The 23,177-nt window shown below is 42.0% G+C and overlaps 1 protein-coding gene across 1 annotated transcript in view; it reads left to right on the forward strand.

Moving 5' to 3' along the window:
- Positions 1–22,449, forward strand: part of gpr158b (G protein-coupled receptor 158b) — a 78,646-nt gene extending 56,197 nt beyond the window's left edge. Inside the window, exons 7-13 of the mRNA XM_025900042.1 lie at positions 1,683–1,921; positions 6,617–6,755; positions 11,275–11,380; positions 14,286–14,432; positions 15,464–15,707; positions 16,181–16,737; positions 19,681–22,449. Coding sequence (XP_025755827.1) covers positions 1,683–1,921; positions 6,617–6,755; positions 11,275–11,380; positions 14,286–14,432; positions 15,464–15,707; positions 16,181–16,737; positions 19,681–20,640 — 2,392 coding nt within the window. The 3' untranslated portion in view covers positions 20,641–22,449. The remainder of the gene's footprint in view (positions 1–1,682; positions 1,922–6,616; positions 6,756–11,274; positions 11,381–14,285; positions 14,433–15,463; positions 15,708–16,180; positions 16,738–19,680) is intronic.
- The last annotated feature ends 728 nt before the right edge of the window (positions 22,450–23,177 follow it).

The raw sequence follows: 23,177 nt of genomic DNA on the forward strand, positions 1-23,177 counted from the left end.
TACTAGTTATATTTATGGGAAAAAACGTCCAAAAAAAGCAGTTTTTATGAAGGGGCGGATTATCTAGAGAGACCAAATCCATTTTTTGTACCAGGCAGAAAAAATATTATTTTCATGATTGAATCTGGGAAGTTTAACATGGACGTCTGTGGGAAATGACTCATTTTTGGAGCCATCCGCCCATTTGAAGGAAATGCTGTTTTTGGCACTTCTGTGTTGGCTTAATATTTCAATCCTGCTTCCAGTAAACTAAAACCAAAATCACCATTTGAGATGACATTTCCTGTTTGTTTTGTGACTGTTCTATGAAGGATTATGATTAAATAGCAAACCCCTGCGCAACACATGGGCCATATGGAACATACAAATACACACACTTTTGCTACAATCACGCTATGAAACATTATATTATGACACACAATTCTAATCTCGAATTCCATTCGGTGCTCAGTTGAACTGTCAAATGAGCAAATATATAAAATTGTGAGATTTGTATAAAATATTTGGATGTGCCTTATCGATGCTGGAACTCACAGTGCTCTATGCAATGTTTATGCAAAGTTTTATTATGATTGGTTCTTATGTAGGAGGAGATAGGGAACATACAAATATACATACATACTCTTGGATCATTATAGTATGATTTTACTTTAAAACACTAAACTGAAAGCAAAACATAGAAGTTAAAAAGCCTCTGCCTGTGTTGTCAACTCGCTTCTTCTCCTGTCCCTTCTTCTTTTCTTCGAGCCTCTCCTGGTCGCCTCCTCTCCCTTACATCCCGTCTACTCTCCTTCTATTAACTTGCCCATGAGTTAGTCTTCATTTCAGTAATTCAGCCATCTCTTAGTATGCACACATGTGTGCCATCTTGGCAATAAGCACATGTGAATTTCACATCAGGTCAGATCTTACTGCATGTGCCAGCTGAAGTATTTATTCACACACGCGCTTTAGCTTCTTGCTCTTCGGCTCCGGGCTGTGTTACCGAGATGGGAGAAGGAGGTCAAAGGCCGGCCAGAGTGTTCCCTTGGCAAAATTACCAATTTGATTTTTTTCCGAGCTCGCTGAGTGGGAAGTGCGCCCCGGGGGCAAGCTCTTCCAGTCCAGGCCCACAGAATATATTAGAGATGAGATAGATTTGTCACAGTCTGGTCCAAAGATAGCAAATGAGCAGGGTAAAAAACTGAAACAGACTTTTTTCTATGTCCAGATGGTGATATATGGTGATATAAGAACATGCTGTTGTATATTGTTCCCTACTGTTCCCTATGCTGCTGCAACTAATGAGCCTAATATGCTGCATTTTTAGCTCCTTTTACAGATGCGGTAACATCAGGAAGTAATTCACAATAAACTATGTATGCATGATTTCTGTTGGACATGTAAGCACAACTCAAAAATGACAGGCGCCTCCTTTAACCGATCCTTCCTCCCCACTTCCTGTGCTGTCCGCTTTTCTCCCTGAAACTCAAAGGAAATTACAACATGAATCAAAACCAAACGTATTTACCAAGCATGAATGAATTGAACTGATTTTGCAGTTTCTCCCTGCTCATTTTATTTCAAATGAGCATGCTAACGTGATCAGCAGCCAGGGGCGTGAGCAGCACTTACATACGATTTCTCTCAGTCGTTTCTGATATTCAGGCTTGTGCCTCACGCTCTCTCCCTGCTCCACACAGGGTGTTAAAGGTGTTCCTGTCCCGCACGGCCCAGAGGACACCTTACATGACCAGCTGGCGGGTCCTACGGCTGCTGCTAGTAATTCTGCTGGTGGTGCTGTGGTTCCTGGTGGCCTGGACGTCCTCTGTATGCCAGAATCCGGAGCTGAGTCAGGCTCTCATTGCTGCGGGTCTCACTCCCGAGGGGCTGCAGTTCAGCATGTGTCTGCTGGACCGATGGGACTACATGATGGCAGTCGGTGAGTAAGTTTGTACGCCTTTCCTGTAATTACACAAGTCTGACTTTAAGTAAATCCAAATAAGAAACAGCATCGTTTTCCAGAAAGAAAGAAAGTGCTACTTACCACCTAACTGGAAGGGGCTTTAGAGCTTACAGTTTGGGTTCAGGCTGCTTGGATAAGCCTTAAGATTAAGTTCAGTTTAGAAACTTTATTTTTAGAAAGAAAGAAAAAAGCAGCATGTATGTTGATGATAAAACTTGCCCGGCAACAGTAGTCCAGAGGAGAACTGATGTTTTGCTAAATTTAAGTTTGACTTTTAGACATTAAAGAGTAACTTAAAGCAAATGATCTCAAACATTTTCAACTCAAGATTATTTTTTAAATATGCAACAGTGCATTTCCACCTTCATTAGTTGAATTTAGGCAGTCCTCTTGCCTGTGTACCCAAAAAGGAGTGGTGTAAAGAAAAGGTATGTCTCCCAACTTTTCTGACCCCATCTTCTGCCTTACTCATTATAGTGTCAAAATGTCTGTTAATGACCAGACTGTATACCTTTGTTATAATAAAAAATATATGAGTAAATGAATTGGAAGGAAGCTGTGGTTAGTGAAGGCCCACATGCCCTTGAATGTATGTTACAGTAAATCTCTTAAAGACAGATTCTTAAAGCAGGAGGCAGTGATGTGCACCTCACTGAAGCTGGCCTGACAGCAGGGGAGACTAATCTTGTTTGGAAAGAAGGGAATGGATGGATCCCTGAGAGATGCTCGGCCTGTGTGTGAAGACTGATAGACAGGCAGGCAGGGAGAGTGGAAGTGGCAGGAAAGAAGAAGAAAGGAGCCTGTGAAGTATGAAACTTGTAGGGATGTGGGCATCGATGCAGAGAGAGTTTTGCACCATCACAGGAGTGGAGAATTTGAGAGAAGGAAACAGGAGGCAGCCTGTGAAGGAAGGACAGTTAAGGATACTCCAGAGACAGGACGGTGGAACTGCTGTGTTTGTATGTTAGCGGTGACAGCCTCTAACAAACACCCCGCTCTGAACAGGCACCGACCGCGGGAACGATTTGCATCCACACGTGTGTCGGTGTGTATTTAGGGGGTGCGTTCTTGATGAGAAGGGAAATGAGGGAGCCCCGCTGTCTGCTCTGACAGCAGGCATAAACATGCCGCGGTGTGCTGAGGCTCCACTGAAGGACAGGACGCATCCTGCAAAGCTGCTTTGGAGGATTTTAACAACAGTGCGTTTCACGCTCGTGAAAATGAGCCTAATTGCTTTTCTGTGTTTTTTTCCCTCGTCCTGTCATAATTTCGACATGAGAACGCATGTCAGCGCAAAAATGAACATAACATCCTATTTTGCACTAAATTGTGAAGCAAAGCAGAGCTGATGCGAAACATTATCGATTATGTCACCGAGACGCGCTTATTGTAAATCCTCAATTAATCTGTATTATAGTTGGAGTTGTTATCGTTTCCGTCTTGGAAGCAGATCTCCATGCATCCCGATTCAGAGGCTAAGCACTACGCAATTTATAGACCGACCTATTCATAAATATTAATGGTCTGTAATCACTGTAAAGACTTTAGGGAGTCATATCCCAGTGTGATCCTTGGCATGGTTGTCTGTGCTCTTTCAAACAAACAGGAGGACCTCTGACTTTGTTATATTCATTCAGAGTTCTCATAAAAAACTAAAAGTATTTTTTATTTGGAAAAATTGGCTTGTTTTTTGGTTTTTTTGGGTTTTTACTGGCAGTAAAAGATGCATAATGTTTTTGTTCTACTGCAGACAGAGATATATTAGATTGCTCCCAGTCATAATTTCATACCTCCATAATGCAGCAACCCTGTAGAATTCCCGTCCTTCACATTTCAAAATAATTACTATTGATTTTTGTAACTGATGTTCTTTAAAATATAATTACACTGACACTTTCGATGATAACGAGCTACTGTAGCCGTGCACAGGTACTGCACTGTATATTCTGTAAAGTGTTGATACTGTGACGGTGGAGACAGCTGGCGTTTTAAATACATCTTTCCTGTAAACTGCTGTCGACCCGAGATCAGAGATGAGATGAGACTCAGTGATAGCAGGAACGTGTCACCGCCATGTCGGAGAAGCAGCTGCTTTACAGAGGGGGGGAAAACAGCGCAAACATGAGGAAGTCATGCAAAATTTGAAACGTATATTTTATATGTCATTATTGCCATGGTAACACAAGAGCCAACCACTGTTCAGAATCATCTTCTCCTAATTTACCTTTCTAGAGAAATGATTTCTGTTTTTGCAATACAAATGCTGGAAAATAGTAACTAAATCAACACCCAGAAGAATAGTTAAAACTTTATTAGGGACACCTGTTCAGCTTTTCACTAATACGAATACTCAGTCAGCCAATCACATAGCAGCAGTGCATTTAGGCATGAGAACATGACTAAGATGACTTGCTAAAGTTCAATGGGGAAGAAAGGTGATTGAAATGACTTTGAATCTGGTATGGCTGCTGATCTACTGGGATTTTCCCACTCAACCATCTGCAGGTTTTACAGAGAATGATAAAAAAACAGGGTGAAAATGCCTTTCTGATGAAGGGGGTGAGAGGAGAATGAGCAGACTGCTTTATGCTGATCAGACAGCAAAGGTAAAGAAGGTAACAGCCATTCAAATAAGCACTTATTACAACCAAGTTATGCAGAAGAGCATCTCACAATACAGCAGCAGAAGACCACACCAGGCACTCCTCATCTGAGGTCAGAGTGAAATAGGACAGTGGAAGACTGGAACATGTTGTTTAGTCAACAGATCCACTCCAACTGTCACAACTGATAGTAGGGACTCAAGAGCAGAGCAGGTTGATGTCTCCAAAAAACAGTTTATTTACAACACCAGTGCACAATATATACAGTGAAGGGAAAAACCCAAACTCCAAAGGATCACGGGGAAGCTCTCTCACACTCACTCTCGTCTTCTCGCCCAAACTCACACACCCTCGCACTGCAGGGAGGTCACAGGTCCGGGGAGGAAAGTCTGTAGCACAGGAAAAGGAAGTCACTCACGAATCACGAAAACACTAAGCACAGATTCACAGGAACTGGGAGAATCACTAACGTCTGTAGTATAATCATCCAGCGACGAGAAGATCTGTGTCCCAGCCTCAAATAGTGGACAGGTAATGACAGCTGATTGCGGACAGGTGTGTGGGCCAAGGGCGGGAGCCCGCAGTGAGCTCCGCCCAGGCAGAGAGGGAGAGAGAGAGAGAGAGAGAGGAAACAAAACAAACACATGTACCCTTGCGGGGCCGGCTGGGCAGGCACAGAGACCATGACACCAACAGAGCATCCCAACATCTTTGGGATGTGATGGAATTGCAGCTGAGAATTCTGCAGCTACCGTGTGATGCTATCATGCATTAAAATTTCTGAGTAACAGTAACGTTTCCGATGCATTTCTGAATCTATACCAGAAAAAGGCAAGATGGGATCCAACACTGGTACTAGCAAAGGGTACCTAATGGTGTGGTTCATTCTCTTTTTGAGGATGAGGTGAGACCAAAAAAAACATAATAAACAAAGTGAAAACTCATATATGCAAGCTTTTCAGGGCTGATTTACTCTTTTGAGCTCATTCCTGGATTTTTTCTTTTTAAAGCCAGTTTTAGTTAAAAAAAAAAAGGAATTTCAGAAAACAAACCCCACCATAAGCTGCTCTCTGTGCTGCTGTCACCCATGGTGGGAGATGCTGCTGTTGTGTTGGAGGTGGTGAAGTAAAAAGAGACGTGTGGGTCGAAACTCTTAAAAAGCTCCCATGCATTTCTGTCCACCTTTCCCTTCTGCGTGGCCTTTTCACATTCCCTCATACGCCCCTCTTATCTTTTATTACAGTCTCTACATGTCAGCCCAAAGCCTCCACAGGGTTTCATTCAGACATTAAGCTGACACATTCAGATGGTGTCAGATTAATGGAAAGGAGTTTGAAAGGAGCTTTAAATTCTTTCTATTTTTTTTCACTAATATTTTAGAGTCTGTGACAAAAAGATTAAGGTTTTGGAAGTTGAATCTTTCTTGTACAGTTCTGTAAGTGGAGAAAGGTTAGCCCGGTGGTGTCCAACCAACCTTTAGAGATCGGTGTTTGTTTAACGTGTTGTTTCTCATTTCGCTTAAACCATGCACAGACGCAAAAATAACAATCGATTTTGGTTTCAGTGGGTGTTCTGCCTTTTTGTCACAGTCTAACATTGGGGCTTACTTTTTCAGTGTAGCCGAGCAAATCAAAAAAACAACCCACCCACACGTAAACAACACAAATTTCAGTTTTTGGTATTTGTTTGAGGGGGGGGTTGTATAAATTTCACAACTGAGGTATTCATGTTCGATTGGTGAGCTCAGGCTGTGCTGGAAGGCACTTTAGTTGTTTTCTTTTCCTACTTTTTGCCTTTATGCTTGGGTTGGCTAATTGCCTCCTGGTTCCAGCTTCGTGAGGAAGGTATCGACCCTCTAACCTCACTCATAGAAAGAAAGCAAATTAGATCATTTCCCAAAATGTTGGACGATTAAATTAAAGGTTTAGGGTAAGTTTAGTATATTGTGCTGTCAAAAGGCAACTGTCAGCTACAGCGGATGAATTTCATACAAAATATGACCCCCCCCCCGTTTTAGGTGGCAAATAGAAACTAAAATTCAAACATTTTTGTGTCTTTTGTTGCTCAGCTGAGTTCCTGTTCCTGCTGTGGGGCGTGTACCTGTGCTACGCTGTCCGCACCGTACCCTCGGCTTTTCACGAGCCACGTTACATGGCTGTAGCCATCTACAATGAGCTCCTCATATCGGCCATCTTCCACATTATCAGGTGGGTGGAGAAAATATGATGGAACCAGCATGGGTGGGCATGAAAGAAGATATGCTGATGTGAATGGCTCAATTATGCTCTCTTGTATACTGACTGAAAGAGAGAAAAGAAAAGAGGAAGATGTGGGAACAGAAGGTACAAGAGACACATGAAACGGAGCTAAGAATGCGGAACAATCGAGCATCTTACCCTGACTTGATGAAAATCTCGCTGAGAGTAATAAGGAGATGGCACGAACAGTGGCACAGAGCTTAATGACTTTACCCCTTTGTACAGCACAACCTGTTTAATCATAATCACAGAGATATTTGTCTGTTAGGTCGCCTTTCACAACTGCAGAGCATGTCAGATGAGAGTTCAGCCGCCCCCTTCATAAGGGAAATGAACAGTGTCAGCAGACGGCAGGGTAAGCCGGTTGAAAGGAGGTGAATAAAAAATGTCTTCCCCAAGCAGAGACACAGCATAGATGTACTGTTCCAGTGCCTAAAATAAACCCTGTGCCCCGCCGCTGACTGTGCCTGCCGCTCCTTCTGTGTCTTACAGAGGTGGGATGTAGCTCAATTTTCTGAATATTTTAGATGTTCCTTTTCATTTAGCAGTTGTCTTATAATTTCTTAAAAATACCTTGAAGTTACTCAGCCTAAGGTTTAATGCATCCTACATTGGGCTGTCCTGGTGGAAGTTTTCCATCTCTCCATGGAGCCTTTTAGCATGTTTTATAGCATTTATTGTTTTGGCGTTCCAGATTCATTGGTGTCATTTTCACCACTTTCATATGACAGATTTACCAGGCAGCTAGGTCAGAAGAAGTAGCAGGCCTAAAAAACTTTCTTAAGGTCATGGCCTTCAGAAACAATACAGCAAAACCTGACACAGGACCCGAGAGAGGCACTGAAGCCTCATCAGAAATAGTCTCAGTGGAAGGGTGGCTGTCAAGAAGCCATTCCTAAGGAAGGGAAACGGGAAGTAAAGATAAAGATATGCCAAATTTGACGAGAACTGGGCTTAAAATCAGTGGAAACATCTCAGGGAGTGATGAATTCAAATGTTTAATTTTTGGTTCAAACTGTTGTCAGTATGTACAGACAAGGCCAGGTACAACAGACAGGTACAGCAGTGAGTGTCTACAGCCATCTGTGAAACACGATGGAGGCTCTGTCATGGTTTTTCACTGCATTTCAGCCAGTGGTGTTGGGCATCTTGTCAATAATTTCACTAGCTGGGACCACATCCTCAGTTACGATGCGCAATGATGGATGAGGGGCCGTGTACTGGTGCTGCGGTTTGGGGAAGGCCTTGAAGGGGACTGGCAGCGGCTCCCAGGCCGGGCAGATCCTCATGTACTAAAAAGAAGTGAATGAAAGGAAGAAGAGAAGAAAGGAGGAAAAGGGGGGCATGAAAATGAGGACAGCAGGTATTGGCGAAGGGGGCATATGTACTGAAACCGGAAGGGGCATGAATGAGGTGTGGTACCGCTCCTGAAATTCAGATGATATCTCCACTTAATCAAAACTGATAGAAGTATGAACACAGAAAAATAGCAAGATCTTCATTTTTCGCTGCTAATGCAGTAAAAGCACAACTGGATGGAGGAAGACACACTGGAACAAGAGTGGCCTCAATAGAGCCCAGAGCTCAACATTACTGAAGCAGTGTGGGACCATCTTGATAGAGAACAGAACAAAAGGCAGCGAACATCCAAAGACGAGCTACGATTGTCCTTCAAGAAGCCTGGAGAGCTATTCCTGAAAACTACTTCAAGAACTGATCCCCCTCCATTCTCCATAAAAGGTGACTATGTGGAGAGGGTGTCCTCCTTTAAGTTCCTCGGCACCCACATATCTGAGGACCTATCTTGGTCCACAAACACATCAGCCCTAGTAAAGAAAGCCCAGCAGTGCCTCCATTTCTTGAGGGTTCTGAGATGGAACAGGCTGCAGACTGAACTCCTAGTGTCCTTCTACCGTGCCACTATCGAGAGTGTGCTGGTGCACGCCATCCCTGTGTGGATGCAACAGCTGACAAGAAGAGACTACAGAGGGTCTCCTCCCTGGACTTAATTGCCAGCTCAAGATGTCTCCCCAGAGCCAGGCCAATTATAAAGGACCACCTCCATCCTAACCACCACCTCTTCAACATCCTGCCCTCTGGAAAAAGGTTCAGATCCATCAGGTGCAAAACCCACAGCCTAAAGAACAGCTTCTTCCCGTGGGCTGTCAGAACTCTTAATGCAAACTAAGAGTGTGAACAGACGTCTCCAACACATCCACTCTGACGCTGCTATTGATCAATGTGCAATATTTCACTCTTTCCATGTTCTGTGCAATATTTTGGTCTCAGTGGAATCACCATCCCCACCCTAAATGACCATAGCCCCTCCACCCTTATTTATTTATTTATTGTAATATATAACTTCCCTTGTATACAGCCCCACAAGGTTTCTGTTTCAATGTTTCTTACGCATACACCATGTATATAGTTCACTCACATATATGTACACATATATATTGTTTTGTTTTTTTCACCTCGTTGTATATTGTTTTCTCTTCTTTACTTTTGCACCTTTGTGGTCCAGCTACCCAATTTCACTGTGCAAGAAACTGCACAATGACAATAAAAGCTCTAAATGACAGGAAAACTTGATTAAGAGAGTTCAGGCTGTGTTATAGAATAAAGGTGCTCATATCAAATATTGACTTTTTTCCATTGGTTTCTCAAATATATGTGATGCACTGTAAGGCAGCAGAAACAAGCACTGATGAACATGTTCCTGTGTTACTTCTGGAGCATTTAGTCAGTTTTTAGCTAACACTTTATTGCTTTAACAACCAGTTTTGGCTTGTGGCCTCCATCAGGGTCATCACATTGACAGCCAGTGAAGGCCAAAACGTGTTGGTCAAGGAATAAAGCTGTTGTGTACACTGTAGGCGCTGCTGGAGCTTTGACCTCACAAGGCTCCAAAACGAAGAACATTTTTGTCAGTCCTGCTGCAGCAGAAATAAAACTGCTTTTACAGAGAGCCCGCAGGAGCCTCGGGCAAAACATTCCATTTGTCACACATTCTCCGATAAAACTGTTTCTGATTGAATATTCTTTCATTTGGGAGGCAGTCTATTGTGCTCCGTGGTACAAGGAGGAAAAGATCACATCCTTTTAATCTGTTGAGAAACTGAAAAGTCCACTGGGTACACCTTCATCAGCTCTGGGAAACTTATGAATCAAGCTGTTCTCATTTGCTGGAGAATAAAACATTGTGAGCTTTTCTGAGTGTTTTTCCCCTTTTTCTTTTCCTTTTTTTGAGTCTATATGCTGCTGCAGTCCAGAGATAAGGCTGGAGTTGTTCGATATGTTGTGTGTGTGTGTGTGTGTGTGTGTGTGTGTGTGTGTGTGTGTGTGTGTGTGTTTGGGAGTTGGGACAGAAAACAGACACATACTATTCTTTTGGACTAATTCTAATTTGAATCATGATTGGGATTATTATGACAAAAGATAATGAGCCAGTGAATTGTGAACCACCTTGGTGGATTTCTAAACAATGTCAAACACACACGCTCAAGTATTTAATGCCTTTCACTTTTTTTACTCACAATGCACTTGACTCAGCTTGATACTGCTTAAATAATTTCATTGATTTATCTGTCATGGTGTCTGGCTTTGATTGCCTGCGGAAAATTGGTGACAAAATGCTGCTACTTAGATCCTCTTGTTAGGCTTTTGTGCACTATTCACGTTCTCCAACAATAATGGGAACAATCAGCCATGCTGGTTCTCGTGAATACAATACCGACTATGATTTAAAACGGCCTTAATAAACGGGAATGATGACATGAAGCTTTTAAAAGGAACCACAAGCTACCAGAATTGCTTCTGTGTGCTTTGACATAGTTTCTGTGTGCTGTCACTGGTGACAAAAATGGGACTTGGCTCTTTCATGTAAAATGAAATGATTTGGTGTTCTGTTGACGGCGACAGAAAACAATGTCTCTCCTCTGTGCTGTGAACTTTTAGAGAAACTTTTCAAAGCAGCGTGGGGAAACTGGGAAGCAGTATCGAATGATTAAAAAACATGCACGCACACAAGCGTCACCGTTATGTTAACACTGGTTTATGTTAACTCGTTAATGCTAATTAACAACCGAGACAAAGTTGACAATTTTTCCCACTCGCTATAATTGCCTGTCGCCCGTGGATCTACAGCATGAAGCATCCAAAGCCTTCAAAAGCAGTTTTGGCTGCAGAGATCTTTCATATCGGCACAAGTTGCCTTTTAAAAGGAGCCAGCTTCTTCCCAGCAAACAGACGCTTTTATAATTTTCCCTCAGTTGTGTGTTTATCCCTGTGTTTACAGTGCGGGGAATGCCTCGGGTTGTGGTACATTTAATTCTGTTCTCGCTGTCCAGAGAGTGACTAAATGCTGCGTTTGTACGTGTGTCTGAGCGTATTTCACAGACGTGCTGAGCACTCTGGCTGCTGGTGAGTATGCAGAATTTCTCCCGTTGATGTTTTTTCTTTTCTGCAGGTTCTCTCTGGTGCCGGGACTACACCCAGACTGGATGCTCATGTTGTTCTTTGCTCACACTCACCTGACTGTGTCTGTGACTCTGGCCCTGCTGCTGATACCTAAGGTGAATACTTCATTGCTGTTACTTACAGATCTCGCCAGTTATGAGTTTCGTGGGCTTTGTGTTAATGATCAAGAAAACATTCAGCAAATAAATACAAATTTAAAAAATATTAATAATAATCTAGGGCTTTAGCACCAAGCTCCTCATTAAAAACATATAAAAAGTGTATTTCACATATTAAATGTGCAGTGGGATTTTTACTGGCAGAAGAAGGAGTCAGCACATAAGTTAAAATTAGCACTTTTTTAACTTATGTGCTGATCACAGGATTAATTCGAGGTACATTTTCCACTACTCTCGGTTATATCTATTATCCAAATGATTCTATGACAGTGTGAGAGAGAAAGAGCTGCCTGACGCTGGACAGTATGTTTGGCCTCAGGAGCTTTCATAATTTTATCATTTCACTGGACCCAGCACAGATTCAAGACAGCCCCATAACACAGCTGAGCCTCCTTGATGCTTTAAAGTGGGGCTGATGTTGTTTTATCTCCAAGCTTAATTTGACAGCATGGTTCCTATTGTTTCCCTTGATAAACCACAAACCCTGGTCATGGTGAAACGTGGTCTTGGAGACCCCTACTGCAGGAGAACCTACCACAGAGGTTATTTAAGGCAGTCGGGTAGATGTCCGTTCCGTTTGCAAATGTCCAAAATGTGCAAGATGCAGTCAAGAAACTTAATGAAGGTGTACCTGAAATAGAAATACAGGATGAGTCTGAAGATGGACTAACACTTTTGTAATATAGAGCACGACTAAGGGAGTAGTTCCCCTCTAATTAAATGGATCCTTCTTATTCTAGCAAGTCTAACCTTATAGGTGAACATTATTACATTGTAATTTCAAATAAAAGACACATAAAAATTCCATTTGATTACAGTATAACTACATCCTTAGTGGCAGGTTGTGGTGGTTGTGAGCCGAGCCATAAGCCTGTCGACATGGCGACATGGCCCCTGGGAACATATTTCTGGTTTCTTTGTGGCGTTTCCACACTAGATTTTGTGTGATGTGAATCAGTGTTACTTCCCATCATATTTTTTAGCAAGCTTCTGTCATGCCTGCTGTGGCGGGGCTCTACCCCAGAGGTCAGCTGCTTTATCCTTTGACGTTTTTTATTCCTCTCTTTTTTTCTCCACCAGGAACACTTAAACTTCTTAATAATATTAGCAGTTGGGGTCACAACAATATCAGGCTGCTTTTAGATAGTTTTGTAACCTTTACCTCAGCTATGAACGCCTGGCAGTAACTTCCTTCCTTATCTCTTTAGAAAAGTCTTTTCTTTCTCCCGTCCATGCTCAGTGTGATGCACGCAGTGATGCAAATGACATTTTTCAATTAACGCAGGGTTCACATACATGACACGATGCTAGCACTGTTAATATTAACTGAAAATTACAGACTGCTTGACTGTTTTTAGGTCTCAGCTTCTAAGCTGTAACAGTAAATGTGTAAAGGGCATTTTGGAGGATCCACAAGTAAGATTTATCTTCCTTGTTTGTTGTTCTGCAAACCAAAGAGATCAAGAAATAGTACGGGACATGAATAGACTTTTAACGACCCTCATTTCAGCACGTTTTTGGACAAAGCCAGACCATTGTTCCAGTGAAGTCCAAGGTTTGTTTTTTTGTATACCGCATATATTATGGGACACACAAGAGTAGCTCCATTTGGGAAAACAAAAATCTCTTCAGTGGTCTGTACATTTTTCTCATTATGCACTTAAATGGGTAAGTGTAAAGACTCTAATATATTCACTGAGCGCAGAATAGATTTTGAGGCTCCCAAATGAACTTGTACAGTGTACAGCTGAAACATTAGCCGTGCGCAGAATGTGTTGTTTCTTAGCTTGGGTGTAAGTGCAACTTATTTACTGGGAAAGCATTCCAGCGTTACAGAGTGATTTCCACTGTGGCTGCTGCTGCATTGTAGCTTGTACACAAAACACTTCATTAATCATCTTAAGTTCCTTTGTTATTAGCAATGGGCAAACACACAGATGTACACAGGCACGTTTGCTAACATTACCTTAAACTCAATCAAACTGCGTTAGCGGTTATTGTAATTTGGCTCAGCTCTCTCGCGGGTGTCTTTATGTGCGATCTCTCAAGTCTGATGGAAAACATTTAATTCTCCTGCAGTGTGAGAAATGAAATACACCATCAACACTCTCTGTTCTTTCATTCTTTCTTAATTAGGCACCTCAGAAGTGCAAGTGAGTTGAGTACACTGGGATAATTAAGCACAATGGGAGGATGTTAATCTCAAACTGCATCTGTTCTTCAAACTGGGCTAAATATTTGGCCTTTCGCCATCCCTAAATTTGTTATTCAAACAAAGTTAAACAATTTGAGCATGAAAATCAAGGCGCAATCTATCATTTATTTACTGAATTATTGGAATATTGCAGCCCTAACGTGCTTTCTGCAGGAAGGAATCACATGTGAGGAGGAGATTACTGCCTGCATACACTGAACTGTATAAATTTGAATTGGTTAGGCACAATTTGCATAGTTGCATTAGATTAAAATAATAATCAACAGCAAGAGAAAATATACTGCAGTACTTTTGGAGCTAGTTATTGGTTTTTTTATTGTTGTTTTCTTGATTGGGGTTTTTGATCTAAACTTTGGATTGTTTTGCTGTCGACAGATAGAAATTTCAATTATAAAATAACTGACTTCAGTAACAAAATTAAAGTTAAAATTGGAGTAAAAGATAATTTTCTAGCAAATATTGACTTCTGTAATCAGTAATATATTAAACAGATAATAGAAAATGTCTTTAGTGAGCATTATATTGTGGACAGCATCTTTAGCCAGCATGTCACATGATAACTTTTTTGTCAGTCTTCCTGTAGATTCAGTGATTTCGTTTTATAACCTTGTTCTTGATCTGTTTCAGTTCCTGTACAAAGGGACGCAGGCGAGAGACGATATAGCCACCGAAGCTTACGAGGAGGAGCTAGACATAGGAAGATCTGGCTCCTACCTCAACAACAGCATCACCTCGGCCTGGAGCGAGCACAGTTTGGACCCAGAGGATATACGGGTAAAGCGGCCTTGTTGATCATTGTCAGATATCAACCCGTTAAGTCAGAATGCAACATATATTTTTAATGGGGCACCTTCTGTCTTACTCTTCATGTCTGGTGTACCACGGTTTAGTCAGAAATCACAGCACATGTGTTAGACCACTCTCACATTACCTTTTGCTTTGTAAATCTTCAATCTTAAGCCTGGTGCATGGCATTTGTGTGGTACGACATACGTGACTGTGAAACTGGGCGAGACCACGTTTGGACAAGGAGGTCAAGTTGAGCTATCATAAGCCCTAGCTGATTAAACTGGTTAACAACTGCAACCATCATTTTCTGCAACAATAACTGAGAAACTTGGAAGAAAACATACTAAAGGGTACTTACCAGAAAACCTAAACAGCCTACTTGTACCCCTTTTATTACAACTAAACACAAATTTGAGGAAACTGTATACACATACTGGGTTAAAGGGTAGGGCCTGCCTAAATAGATACTTTCACTGGATCAGAGTGACATTAAATGGGTCCATAACTTACAAAATGAGCACTATGATGTATTGAAGAAGACTTGAAATGAGCTGCTGAGACTGTAAGTGCATCAATGAAATGTTTAGTGATGTTCAACTGATTAACTTAACATAATTTTTCTCAACATCAGCACATTTGGACCACAGTAGTCTCCCCATTTGAAATAATGCAGGTTTCAGCAATGGCTTCATTTTGTTTAGGTCTGAACATTTTGTCCATCTTTCATAAGCACAGTTTCTTCCAAATATGTTCACTTTTCCCTTAAGTGATTCCCTTAAGATATTGCCAGTGAAGAGTGAAACCGGCAACATATGGTTGGAAGCCATTAACAGGTGGCCCTGGTTTCTCTTTCAGTAATGTTTCAATATTTTCCTTTAAAAAGAAGGAGTTTTCTGTCATGGTACACCTGCTCAGGCCCACAAGTTCATTTTTGGCACCCACACAACTATTACCTAAACTCAGAAGTAAGTGAGTGTTGTAATAAATTATGATTTAAGACTTTTTTCTTATTTTAGGACGAGTTGAAGAAGCTGTACGCCCAGCTGGAAGTCTACAAATGTAAGAAGATGCTTGCCAACAACCCTCACCTTCAAAAGAAGCGCAACTCCAAGAAGGGTCTGGGTCGTTCGCTGATGAAACGGATAACAGAGATCCCAGAGACTATGCACCTACACCGGCAGTGCAGTCGTGATGATGGCAGCGAACATGGCAGCAACCGCAGCACCTTGAGGAGAAATCCATTTGAGCCGAGCCACCACGGTAAGCCCCGGCTGTAGCACGGAAATGAAGAGAGCCAATTAGTCATTTCAAAGGAAAATATTGTGAGAGCCTGCATGCTTTTTTTCCAACTATGCATTCCTAAACTTGTAAAGTGTATTATATGTAATATTACGATGTCTGGTTGGGTCCTGTTTAAGAAGCTCTATAAATGGGGCATAAATGGCACTTTATAGTTGATAGAAAAGATTGCTTCAGAAAGGTTTAATAACACTGGATTAAAAAGTCATATTCGCGTCCTCATTGTAAATTAAATATGAATTCTTAAACTGGCAAAAGATCAGATTTGCTTATATTTTATTTAAATATAAATGGTCTATTTAAAAATCTTTAATCTCTTTAAAGGCTTAATTAAAAAATATCAAACCTCATCTTCTGCTGTGACCAGAGTTTACAGGTCAAAAGATGATAAGTTACATTACAAAACACTTGTCTATTAATATATCCACCAACAGGAAAACCTCGAGACGACTCCCTGAAGAACAAAGTCATGGGCTTGAAAAAGTCACTCAGCTATGACCATGTCTGCGACCAGGATGAAGAAGGCGGAAGCCAGAGCGGCTCAGCTGCGGGAGACAAAACGACTCCTGTTGGGACTGTCGGGGAAGGATCTCTTCTGGGCTCTCTCATTGGCCGTAAACATGCCAAGAAGCAGCTGGAACCAGCTTCGACTCCACCGAGACTGGAACCAGCCGTGTCCACCGAATCCGTGCCGCTCTTCTGGAAATCAGCCAGCGCTCACAACCTGACACACGAGAAGAAGCCTGTGCACCTGCGCACTTCCATTATGCAGAAATCCCTGAGCGTGATTGCGAGTGCCAAGGAGAAGGTGCCGGGGCTCACAAACAAGACTCAGAGCATCGAGGATGCCAGTAAGAAGTGCGTGAAGGGACAGGAAGGGAGGACGCTGTCAGAGGTGGACGAGACACCTGAGCATTACCCCAAGATGCCAGTCAGCCAATCGGTGGAGTACTCCAAGACACCTTTGAAGATGGGCATAATGAAGCAACAGGTGCTTTTCTACATAATTACATTCTTAATAGAAACTGATTCAGCTTTAATGTGTAGCTCATGTGCTTAAATGTCGATTAGCCCACTGACAGAAACTTATTCAGGTTTAATTTTATTAACTGATTAATTGTTTAAGTCATTTATCAAGAAAAGTACCTAACATTTCTTTGCGTCCTTGACTATAAAGATTTTATCTTCTTTCATAGTAACAATAAGAATAACATTATTATCAGTTGCATACATAAATGAAAATGCCATGTCTGCCTTGGGGACCCTTTGCTAAGACTAAAGCTACAGTAGATCTCAGTGGTTTTCCTCATGATTGTTAATGAGGTGGGAAATTTATCAAGCAGGCTACTCGGGGCACGAGATGCAAAGAGTGGATTACTGGAATCGGACTATGCCTGGAGACCAGGACTTTGGTAAATCGACCGCTAAAAGACTGGCACTGCTGGATTCTTTAAAGCCAGATGTCCTTTTTTATTGTGCAGTAGCAGTAGAGATAAGCAAAGACTGGAGGACAGAGAGGAGTGAATGGCACGCAGCAGACACAGACTACACTTGCAGTCATTTGAAGTCATGTTTTGAGGATTCCTGTAAAATAGTCCAGGGCTTAAACTGATCTCAAACAATACCTAAAAACATTTGTCCTTGCAAGATCAGGTCCAGTAGTGCTGGGCTAAGTGCAGGGTCAGAGTTTATACAAATGTTTGCTGGTCATGGGGTTTCCTTTTGTTCAGCCCCCCCCAAAAAAACGCCATGTTGCAGATCAACACCCTCTTGGGTCAATCAGATGGCACAGATAACACACATAGATGAATGGCAAGGTAGGGAAAGAAGTAGGTCAGAGACTGCTGGTTGTTTTGCGCACTTCCACATTCAGGGCAGAGAGCTGTCAACACATTCAGGACATTCTTATAGTGTGTGTCAAAAGTGTATTTTTCTTTTTACATCTTTTAAATTGTATCGAATTCAAACGTCAGGGACGCCAGTAAGAAGTGCGTGAAGGGAAGTGTCTGTCCCTGTTATACAGACACCACAGGGCTGCCACCCCACATCACAAAACCAAAAGACTTCTCCTAAAGAACTTCTACTGAGTTGAGAAACACTACAGACTCAGGTGGTACGTATATCTGCGGAGTCTGTTATGTAACTGTTAGGAACTCGATCCTATAAAATATTGATTATATCAGCACCAAGTTACAGGAAGCCAGCACTTACCACAAACCATTTAACAAATTAGGATGTCTGGTGGTCCACGCTGAACACAGGAAGCCCCCCCCCCAAGAGGGAAGCTGGAGTGGTGTATAATATTACAAATACAACATGTGGGGAGCACATGAGCATTATGAAACAGCTTCCACGCTCCCCATAAAGTGATTAGAACTTGCATTACATTTTTCCTATATTGCTTTTGGCTGGACATGCAAATGAAGCACCTTGGAGATTTGAGCATTTATCGTTATTATTATCATTTTGTTGCATTTAATAGAGCAGTGCAGTTTCCATTCTGGAAGATTGTATCCCTGAGGACAGGCACGTTGCAGGTTGCTGCCATACAGTGGATATAAAGGGTGGATGTAGCTGCTGGGTCTGAAAAGTGAAGCCAGTGCAAAAATGCCATAAACTGCATTCTTTCTAATGGCCAAGAGGCAAAAACTCATCTGTTTGCAAGAAGACATCTTGTTGTAAAAGCTTGTTAAATGATGACGTATCAACCTTGTTTCCAGGTCCAAGCATCGAGGGTCGTCCCTATGCTAACATGGTTATATTAGCTTAACAATAGCGCTGTAGCGGGCCATCAGGTAGCATATCTTTATGGCAATGCTCAAATGTTGCAGATATTTATTTTTCTGTCATGGTTTGCTTCCAAAGTTTTAGCAAATTTGAACATTTTAGTTTTTTAGAAATAGCTAATATATCAGCTTTATAATGGAAACTACCTAGCTAGCTTTCTGCTAACTTCTAATACTGCTAAATCTTCTAAATCCTCTTTTTCAAGGATGCCTAGACATACACAAACAAAAGAATTTGGACAGTTTTTAACTCTCAGTTGTGTCTCAGAAGGCTGTTTGGACCTGGAAATAGCTAATGATTTCTGAGGGAAAATTGCCTTCATCTCTCTTTCACTGTGACTTTAGTAAACAGTCTCCTAATTACATTTTTAAATTCAGTGTCAAGTTACAGTTACTACTCCTTCAAATGTATTAATTCAGCCTTTGTTTGACAAGTAACAAGCACATGTGGGTGCAGACACACCTCTAACTTGTCTGATCTAATGCGAAACACCAATGGGCAACATTGAAAACACCCACCTTGAGGCTTCACAGCAGGACTGAAAAAATCAATGTGTGATGTAATGTTGACAAATTCATCTTTTTATACAGTCTACATTTTTACTTATGCCCAAACAACAAAAATAAGGTACTGCAGTCATGTGATGTAGGAACCAAATATAAATGTCCACCTGTCTTCGTTTAAAACTCGGTTTTTATGGTCGAAGTTCAAATTAGGTTTGCAGTAGGAGGTTTGAAAATGCATTAATCTGAATGAATGTCCTGACAGATATCCAAACAAACATGCATGTATGTGTATGTGTGCACCTCCACCCACACAGAGTGGAGCAGGCAGAAGTCACTCAAGAGGAAACACTGGTAACAGAGAGCAGCTTTTGACCAAAATATGAGAACCACTCAATAAAACAGTCTTGAACTCAGCCCTGCACTCACTGGAGGGCCCAGCAATACACCCACCAGGTTTAAAGTCGATGAGGTGATGATGGTACAGAACAGCCAGACAGACATAAAGCGATTTCTCTGATCATTGGTAGGGACAATCAACCAGTTAACCCTAAAATTCTTACATTAAGAAAGTGTTTGCTCGAGCCCCTTGTAGTATTAACTGATTTGGCATTCATTTTGATTTTTATTCCTTTATCCAACAGGTGAGCGGGAGCCAGCCATCAATTTGCTCTGAGACGGGGAGGAACCTTTACGATGTGTCCGAGGTTTGTTCCTGGGAACTGGAAGAACCACAGACTCCCTCAGAAGCAAAAACCCAGAAGCACGTTTCCATCGCTCCTGGAGAAACCACCTCGGGCCGGAGAGGCAGCAGCAGCAGCTCTGGAGTCACCAAAGGTGGTCGGTCCCAGCAGAGGCAGAAGACGGGCCAGTCTCCTTCCAACAGACACCGCGCCAAAGATAAAGGAGGAGAAAAGGAGGAAGGAAGGGAAACACGGAAATCTCGGGCACCCAGGTCACCTCTTCCTCTCAAGCCGGATGTGTGTCCCTGGGAATTCGATGAGCAACCCATGCTGAAAGGAGATTCGGATTCCATTTCTCCAGACAGAATCAGGCGTAAGAAGAGTGTCACGCCTACTGATGGGAAACCCAAAGGGCTTCACTCAGACCACTCCAAGTCCACAGGCAGCCTTTTACAGCCCCCGTCTCTGATGGTCGAAATCTGCCCATGGGACTACACCGGCCCACCTTCACCTAAACAGGAGAAGACCTGCAACAGTCCCACTTCACACAAGAAGAAACGGAAAGGCTCCAGCTCATCCAACCACAAAGCTGAGAAGGAGAAAGGGAGGGAGAAGAGTAGAGAAAGACGGAGCTCCTCCAGCAAGCCTCCGTCGGAGAGGAGAAGGGTCAGCCAGTCTTCGGAATGCGGCGCGCCAGTTTCTGAGCGGCGGAGGAGCTCAACAAGAGACCCAGAGGTGATGGAGGTCAGGAGGGCGGAGGTTTTCTCCCGGGAGACCGAGCTCATGCACGGCAGCTTGGCTCAGACTAGAAAATCACCAGAGAAGAAGAAAGACGGCTCTTTGAGCACTAGTTATAAACCCGGGGCGAAAATGGTTGACGTTTGCCCCTGGGACTTTCAGGACTCTGGGGAGAGGGCGTGATGACTGCCGCGGGACGAATGAACGTACTTTTTTCGTATTCAGATGACAGATATTGCATTTCATGAGAAGGGTTTCCTGTGGGTCACCTTAATGAGAAGTATGTTGTGAGGAAAGGAACATCTACTCTGCTGCCTATTGATGCAATCCAGACATAATTAATTGCTACACAGCAACCATCTTGTTCTTATATGCAGTAATGCAACCTTAAAAACACTTTAAAGGATTTTTTGGTTTGTTTTTTTACACTTTTGCTTGCACATTTGTCAAAGTTACATATTCTATATGTTTTTTCACACTGAGCCCATTTGGGAAAAAAAAGAATTCCTGTATTTATGAACAGAGCAGACAATCATTCACCACAAAGCACCATCAACTCTTAACCTGGGCTCACTGTCGGTCTCACGTGTTATGCCGACGATGTTCTACGTTACGCACCGAGCCAGTGGAGACTTACTTATATCAGATCGGCAGCAGGGAGAAAAGACCTAAGGAAAAAATAAACAGAAAATGAGCTCTGAGAAGCAAGACCAAAGCCCCAGACACAGCTGCGATGCCTTATCTTTAGGCCAAATGCATAATTCATGGCACCAAGATGATCTGTTAGATTAGAGAAACGTGGGAATAACAGAGGATTGTACCGCAGCCAAATGAGACAAGCTGTGTGTTTTAGTAAAAGCTTTCTATATACAGTATATGTTTTTTTCTAAAAAAGCCGTCGCATGTGACATACTGTCGAGCATCCAGTAGCTAAATGTTTATGGGTCAGCGTGTTCTCAAATAAGACAGTGGAACCTTCGATGTCGTGCCTATGGTATTCGTCTCCTTACATGATGCTTTCAAAGTGACGTGCACTGTGTTTCAAATGGTCGCAGTTACAGCTGAGGAGTACTAAAATATCAATCAGGCTCTCCTGTCTGCTGATATTTGTTTACTGTTGTATTCTTGCCCTGGATGCCCCTCCTCCTTTTTTTAAACCAATAAAAAAAAGACTCTTGGATCACAGGTTGTAGTATCTACACATCCACTGAAACTGTGACGAGATCCTTCAAGAACCAGGACCAAGACTAGAGTGGATGATGTGAATAATGCATTCCCCTCACCACCCCATCACTTAGTTGCCCATTTACCATCTGCTTGAATGCACCTTCCGTTAAATCTTTGCACATTTTCTATTTCTAAAGCTACAACGATGCATGACCAGAACTTTTTTTTTTCTTTGCCACTTTCTCACTGACAGAATATGAGTCATTTACCATCTCAGCATCGTGTCCAGAAATGACAATAACAACAACAACAGCCAGCCTTTCTGTCCTGTAATCAGCCACCCACCACTGGCACCTAGAAGCAGTACGGTCACACAAAATAGTCAGTTCAGCTTCATGAGGGTTGTGTGTGCATGACAGTGAAAATTTAGGGAACGTGATGCACCAGAATTCACCTTTGCATTTCTTATGAAAGCATGTGGGATGTGTTTCAAATCTGTATTTATCTAGCATCGTAGAGAAGAATTCCCTGTGTGAGGTCTGGCTCTATAAAATAAAAATATTTTTAAAAAAAAGAAGCTTGATGAACAAACATGACCCACCACTCCGACTTTCACATTTCTGTCAGATGTTTTGAGGCAGCTTGAAATGGAACGTTGCCTACGTGTATTTTATGCTCGTTATACTGTCTAGTGTTGCTCCAAGAAGTTGCAAGCTGTCGTAGCATCCACCTGGGATTATTTATATTGTACATTCCATATTGTGTTGCATGTACATACAGTAAATACTCTGTTATCAACTCTGAATTAAATGTTTCTATGAAATCCAGGCTCTCCTTGACTATTTTTTGCTGTGATTTGAATGTTTGAAGATTTTTTACTATTCAGTGATTTCACTCATCTGGCACTTCCTATCAAAATGAAAACAAAAGTAAAAAAAATCACACATAATTGCTAATCTTTACTCATTAAAGGTAGTGTTTTCAATTTAAATTAAAAAAAATCAGCATTCCTTTCTCTTCAAAACACCTCCTTGTGTTTGCCACTTTCTAGTTCTAAATTTAGCCTCCTGTAAATCCTATCCTAATCCTATTCAACACTGCCACCCTGTGGAGAGACATAATATTTATTTTCCCATCAGTTGTTGATAAGAGTTCAAATAAGAATGCATGTAGCAATCATGTATAAAACTGCCAAATAAGACACAAAGTTTAACTCACGAAGAGAGAATGGCTTAGCAGGCAGTGGCCACAGACCGCTGAGCTCTCCTTGTTCTCCCCGACTTAAATCTTTCTCCTGACATAAAAGGTCTGCAATAATCGGGTCCTATCTTAAACATCTCTTAGACCATCTCAATAGAGCAGTTTGTTCCTAAACTGCAGGCTTACTTGCTGTTCCTAGAGTATTTAAAAGTAGAATAGGAGGCAGAGCCTTCAGCTTTCAGGCCCCTCTTCTGTGGAACCAGCTTCCAGTTTGGATTCAGGAGACAGACACTATCTCTATTTTTAAGATTAGGCTTAAAACTTTGCTTTTTGACAAAGCTTATAGTTGGAGC

This window comes from Oreochromis niloticus, linkage group LG18 (genome assembly GCF_001858045.2).
Source record: "Oreochromis niloticus isolate F11D_XX linkage group LG18, O_niloticus_UMD_NMBU, whole genome shotgun sequence".
NCBI lineage: Eukaryota > Metazoa > Chordata > Actinopteri > Cichliformes > Cichlidae > Oreochromis > Oreochromis niloticus.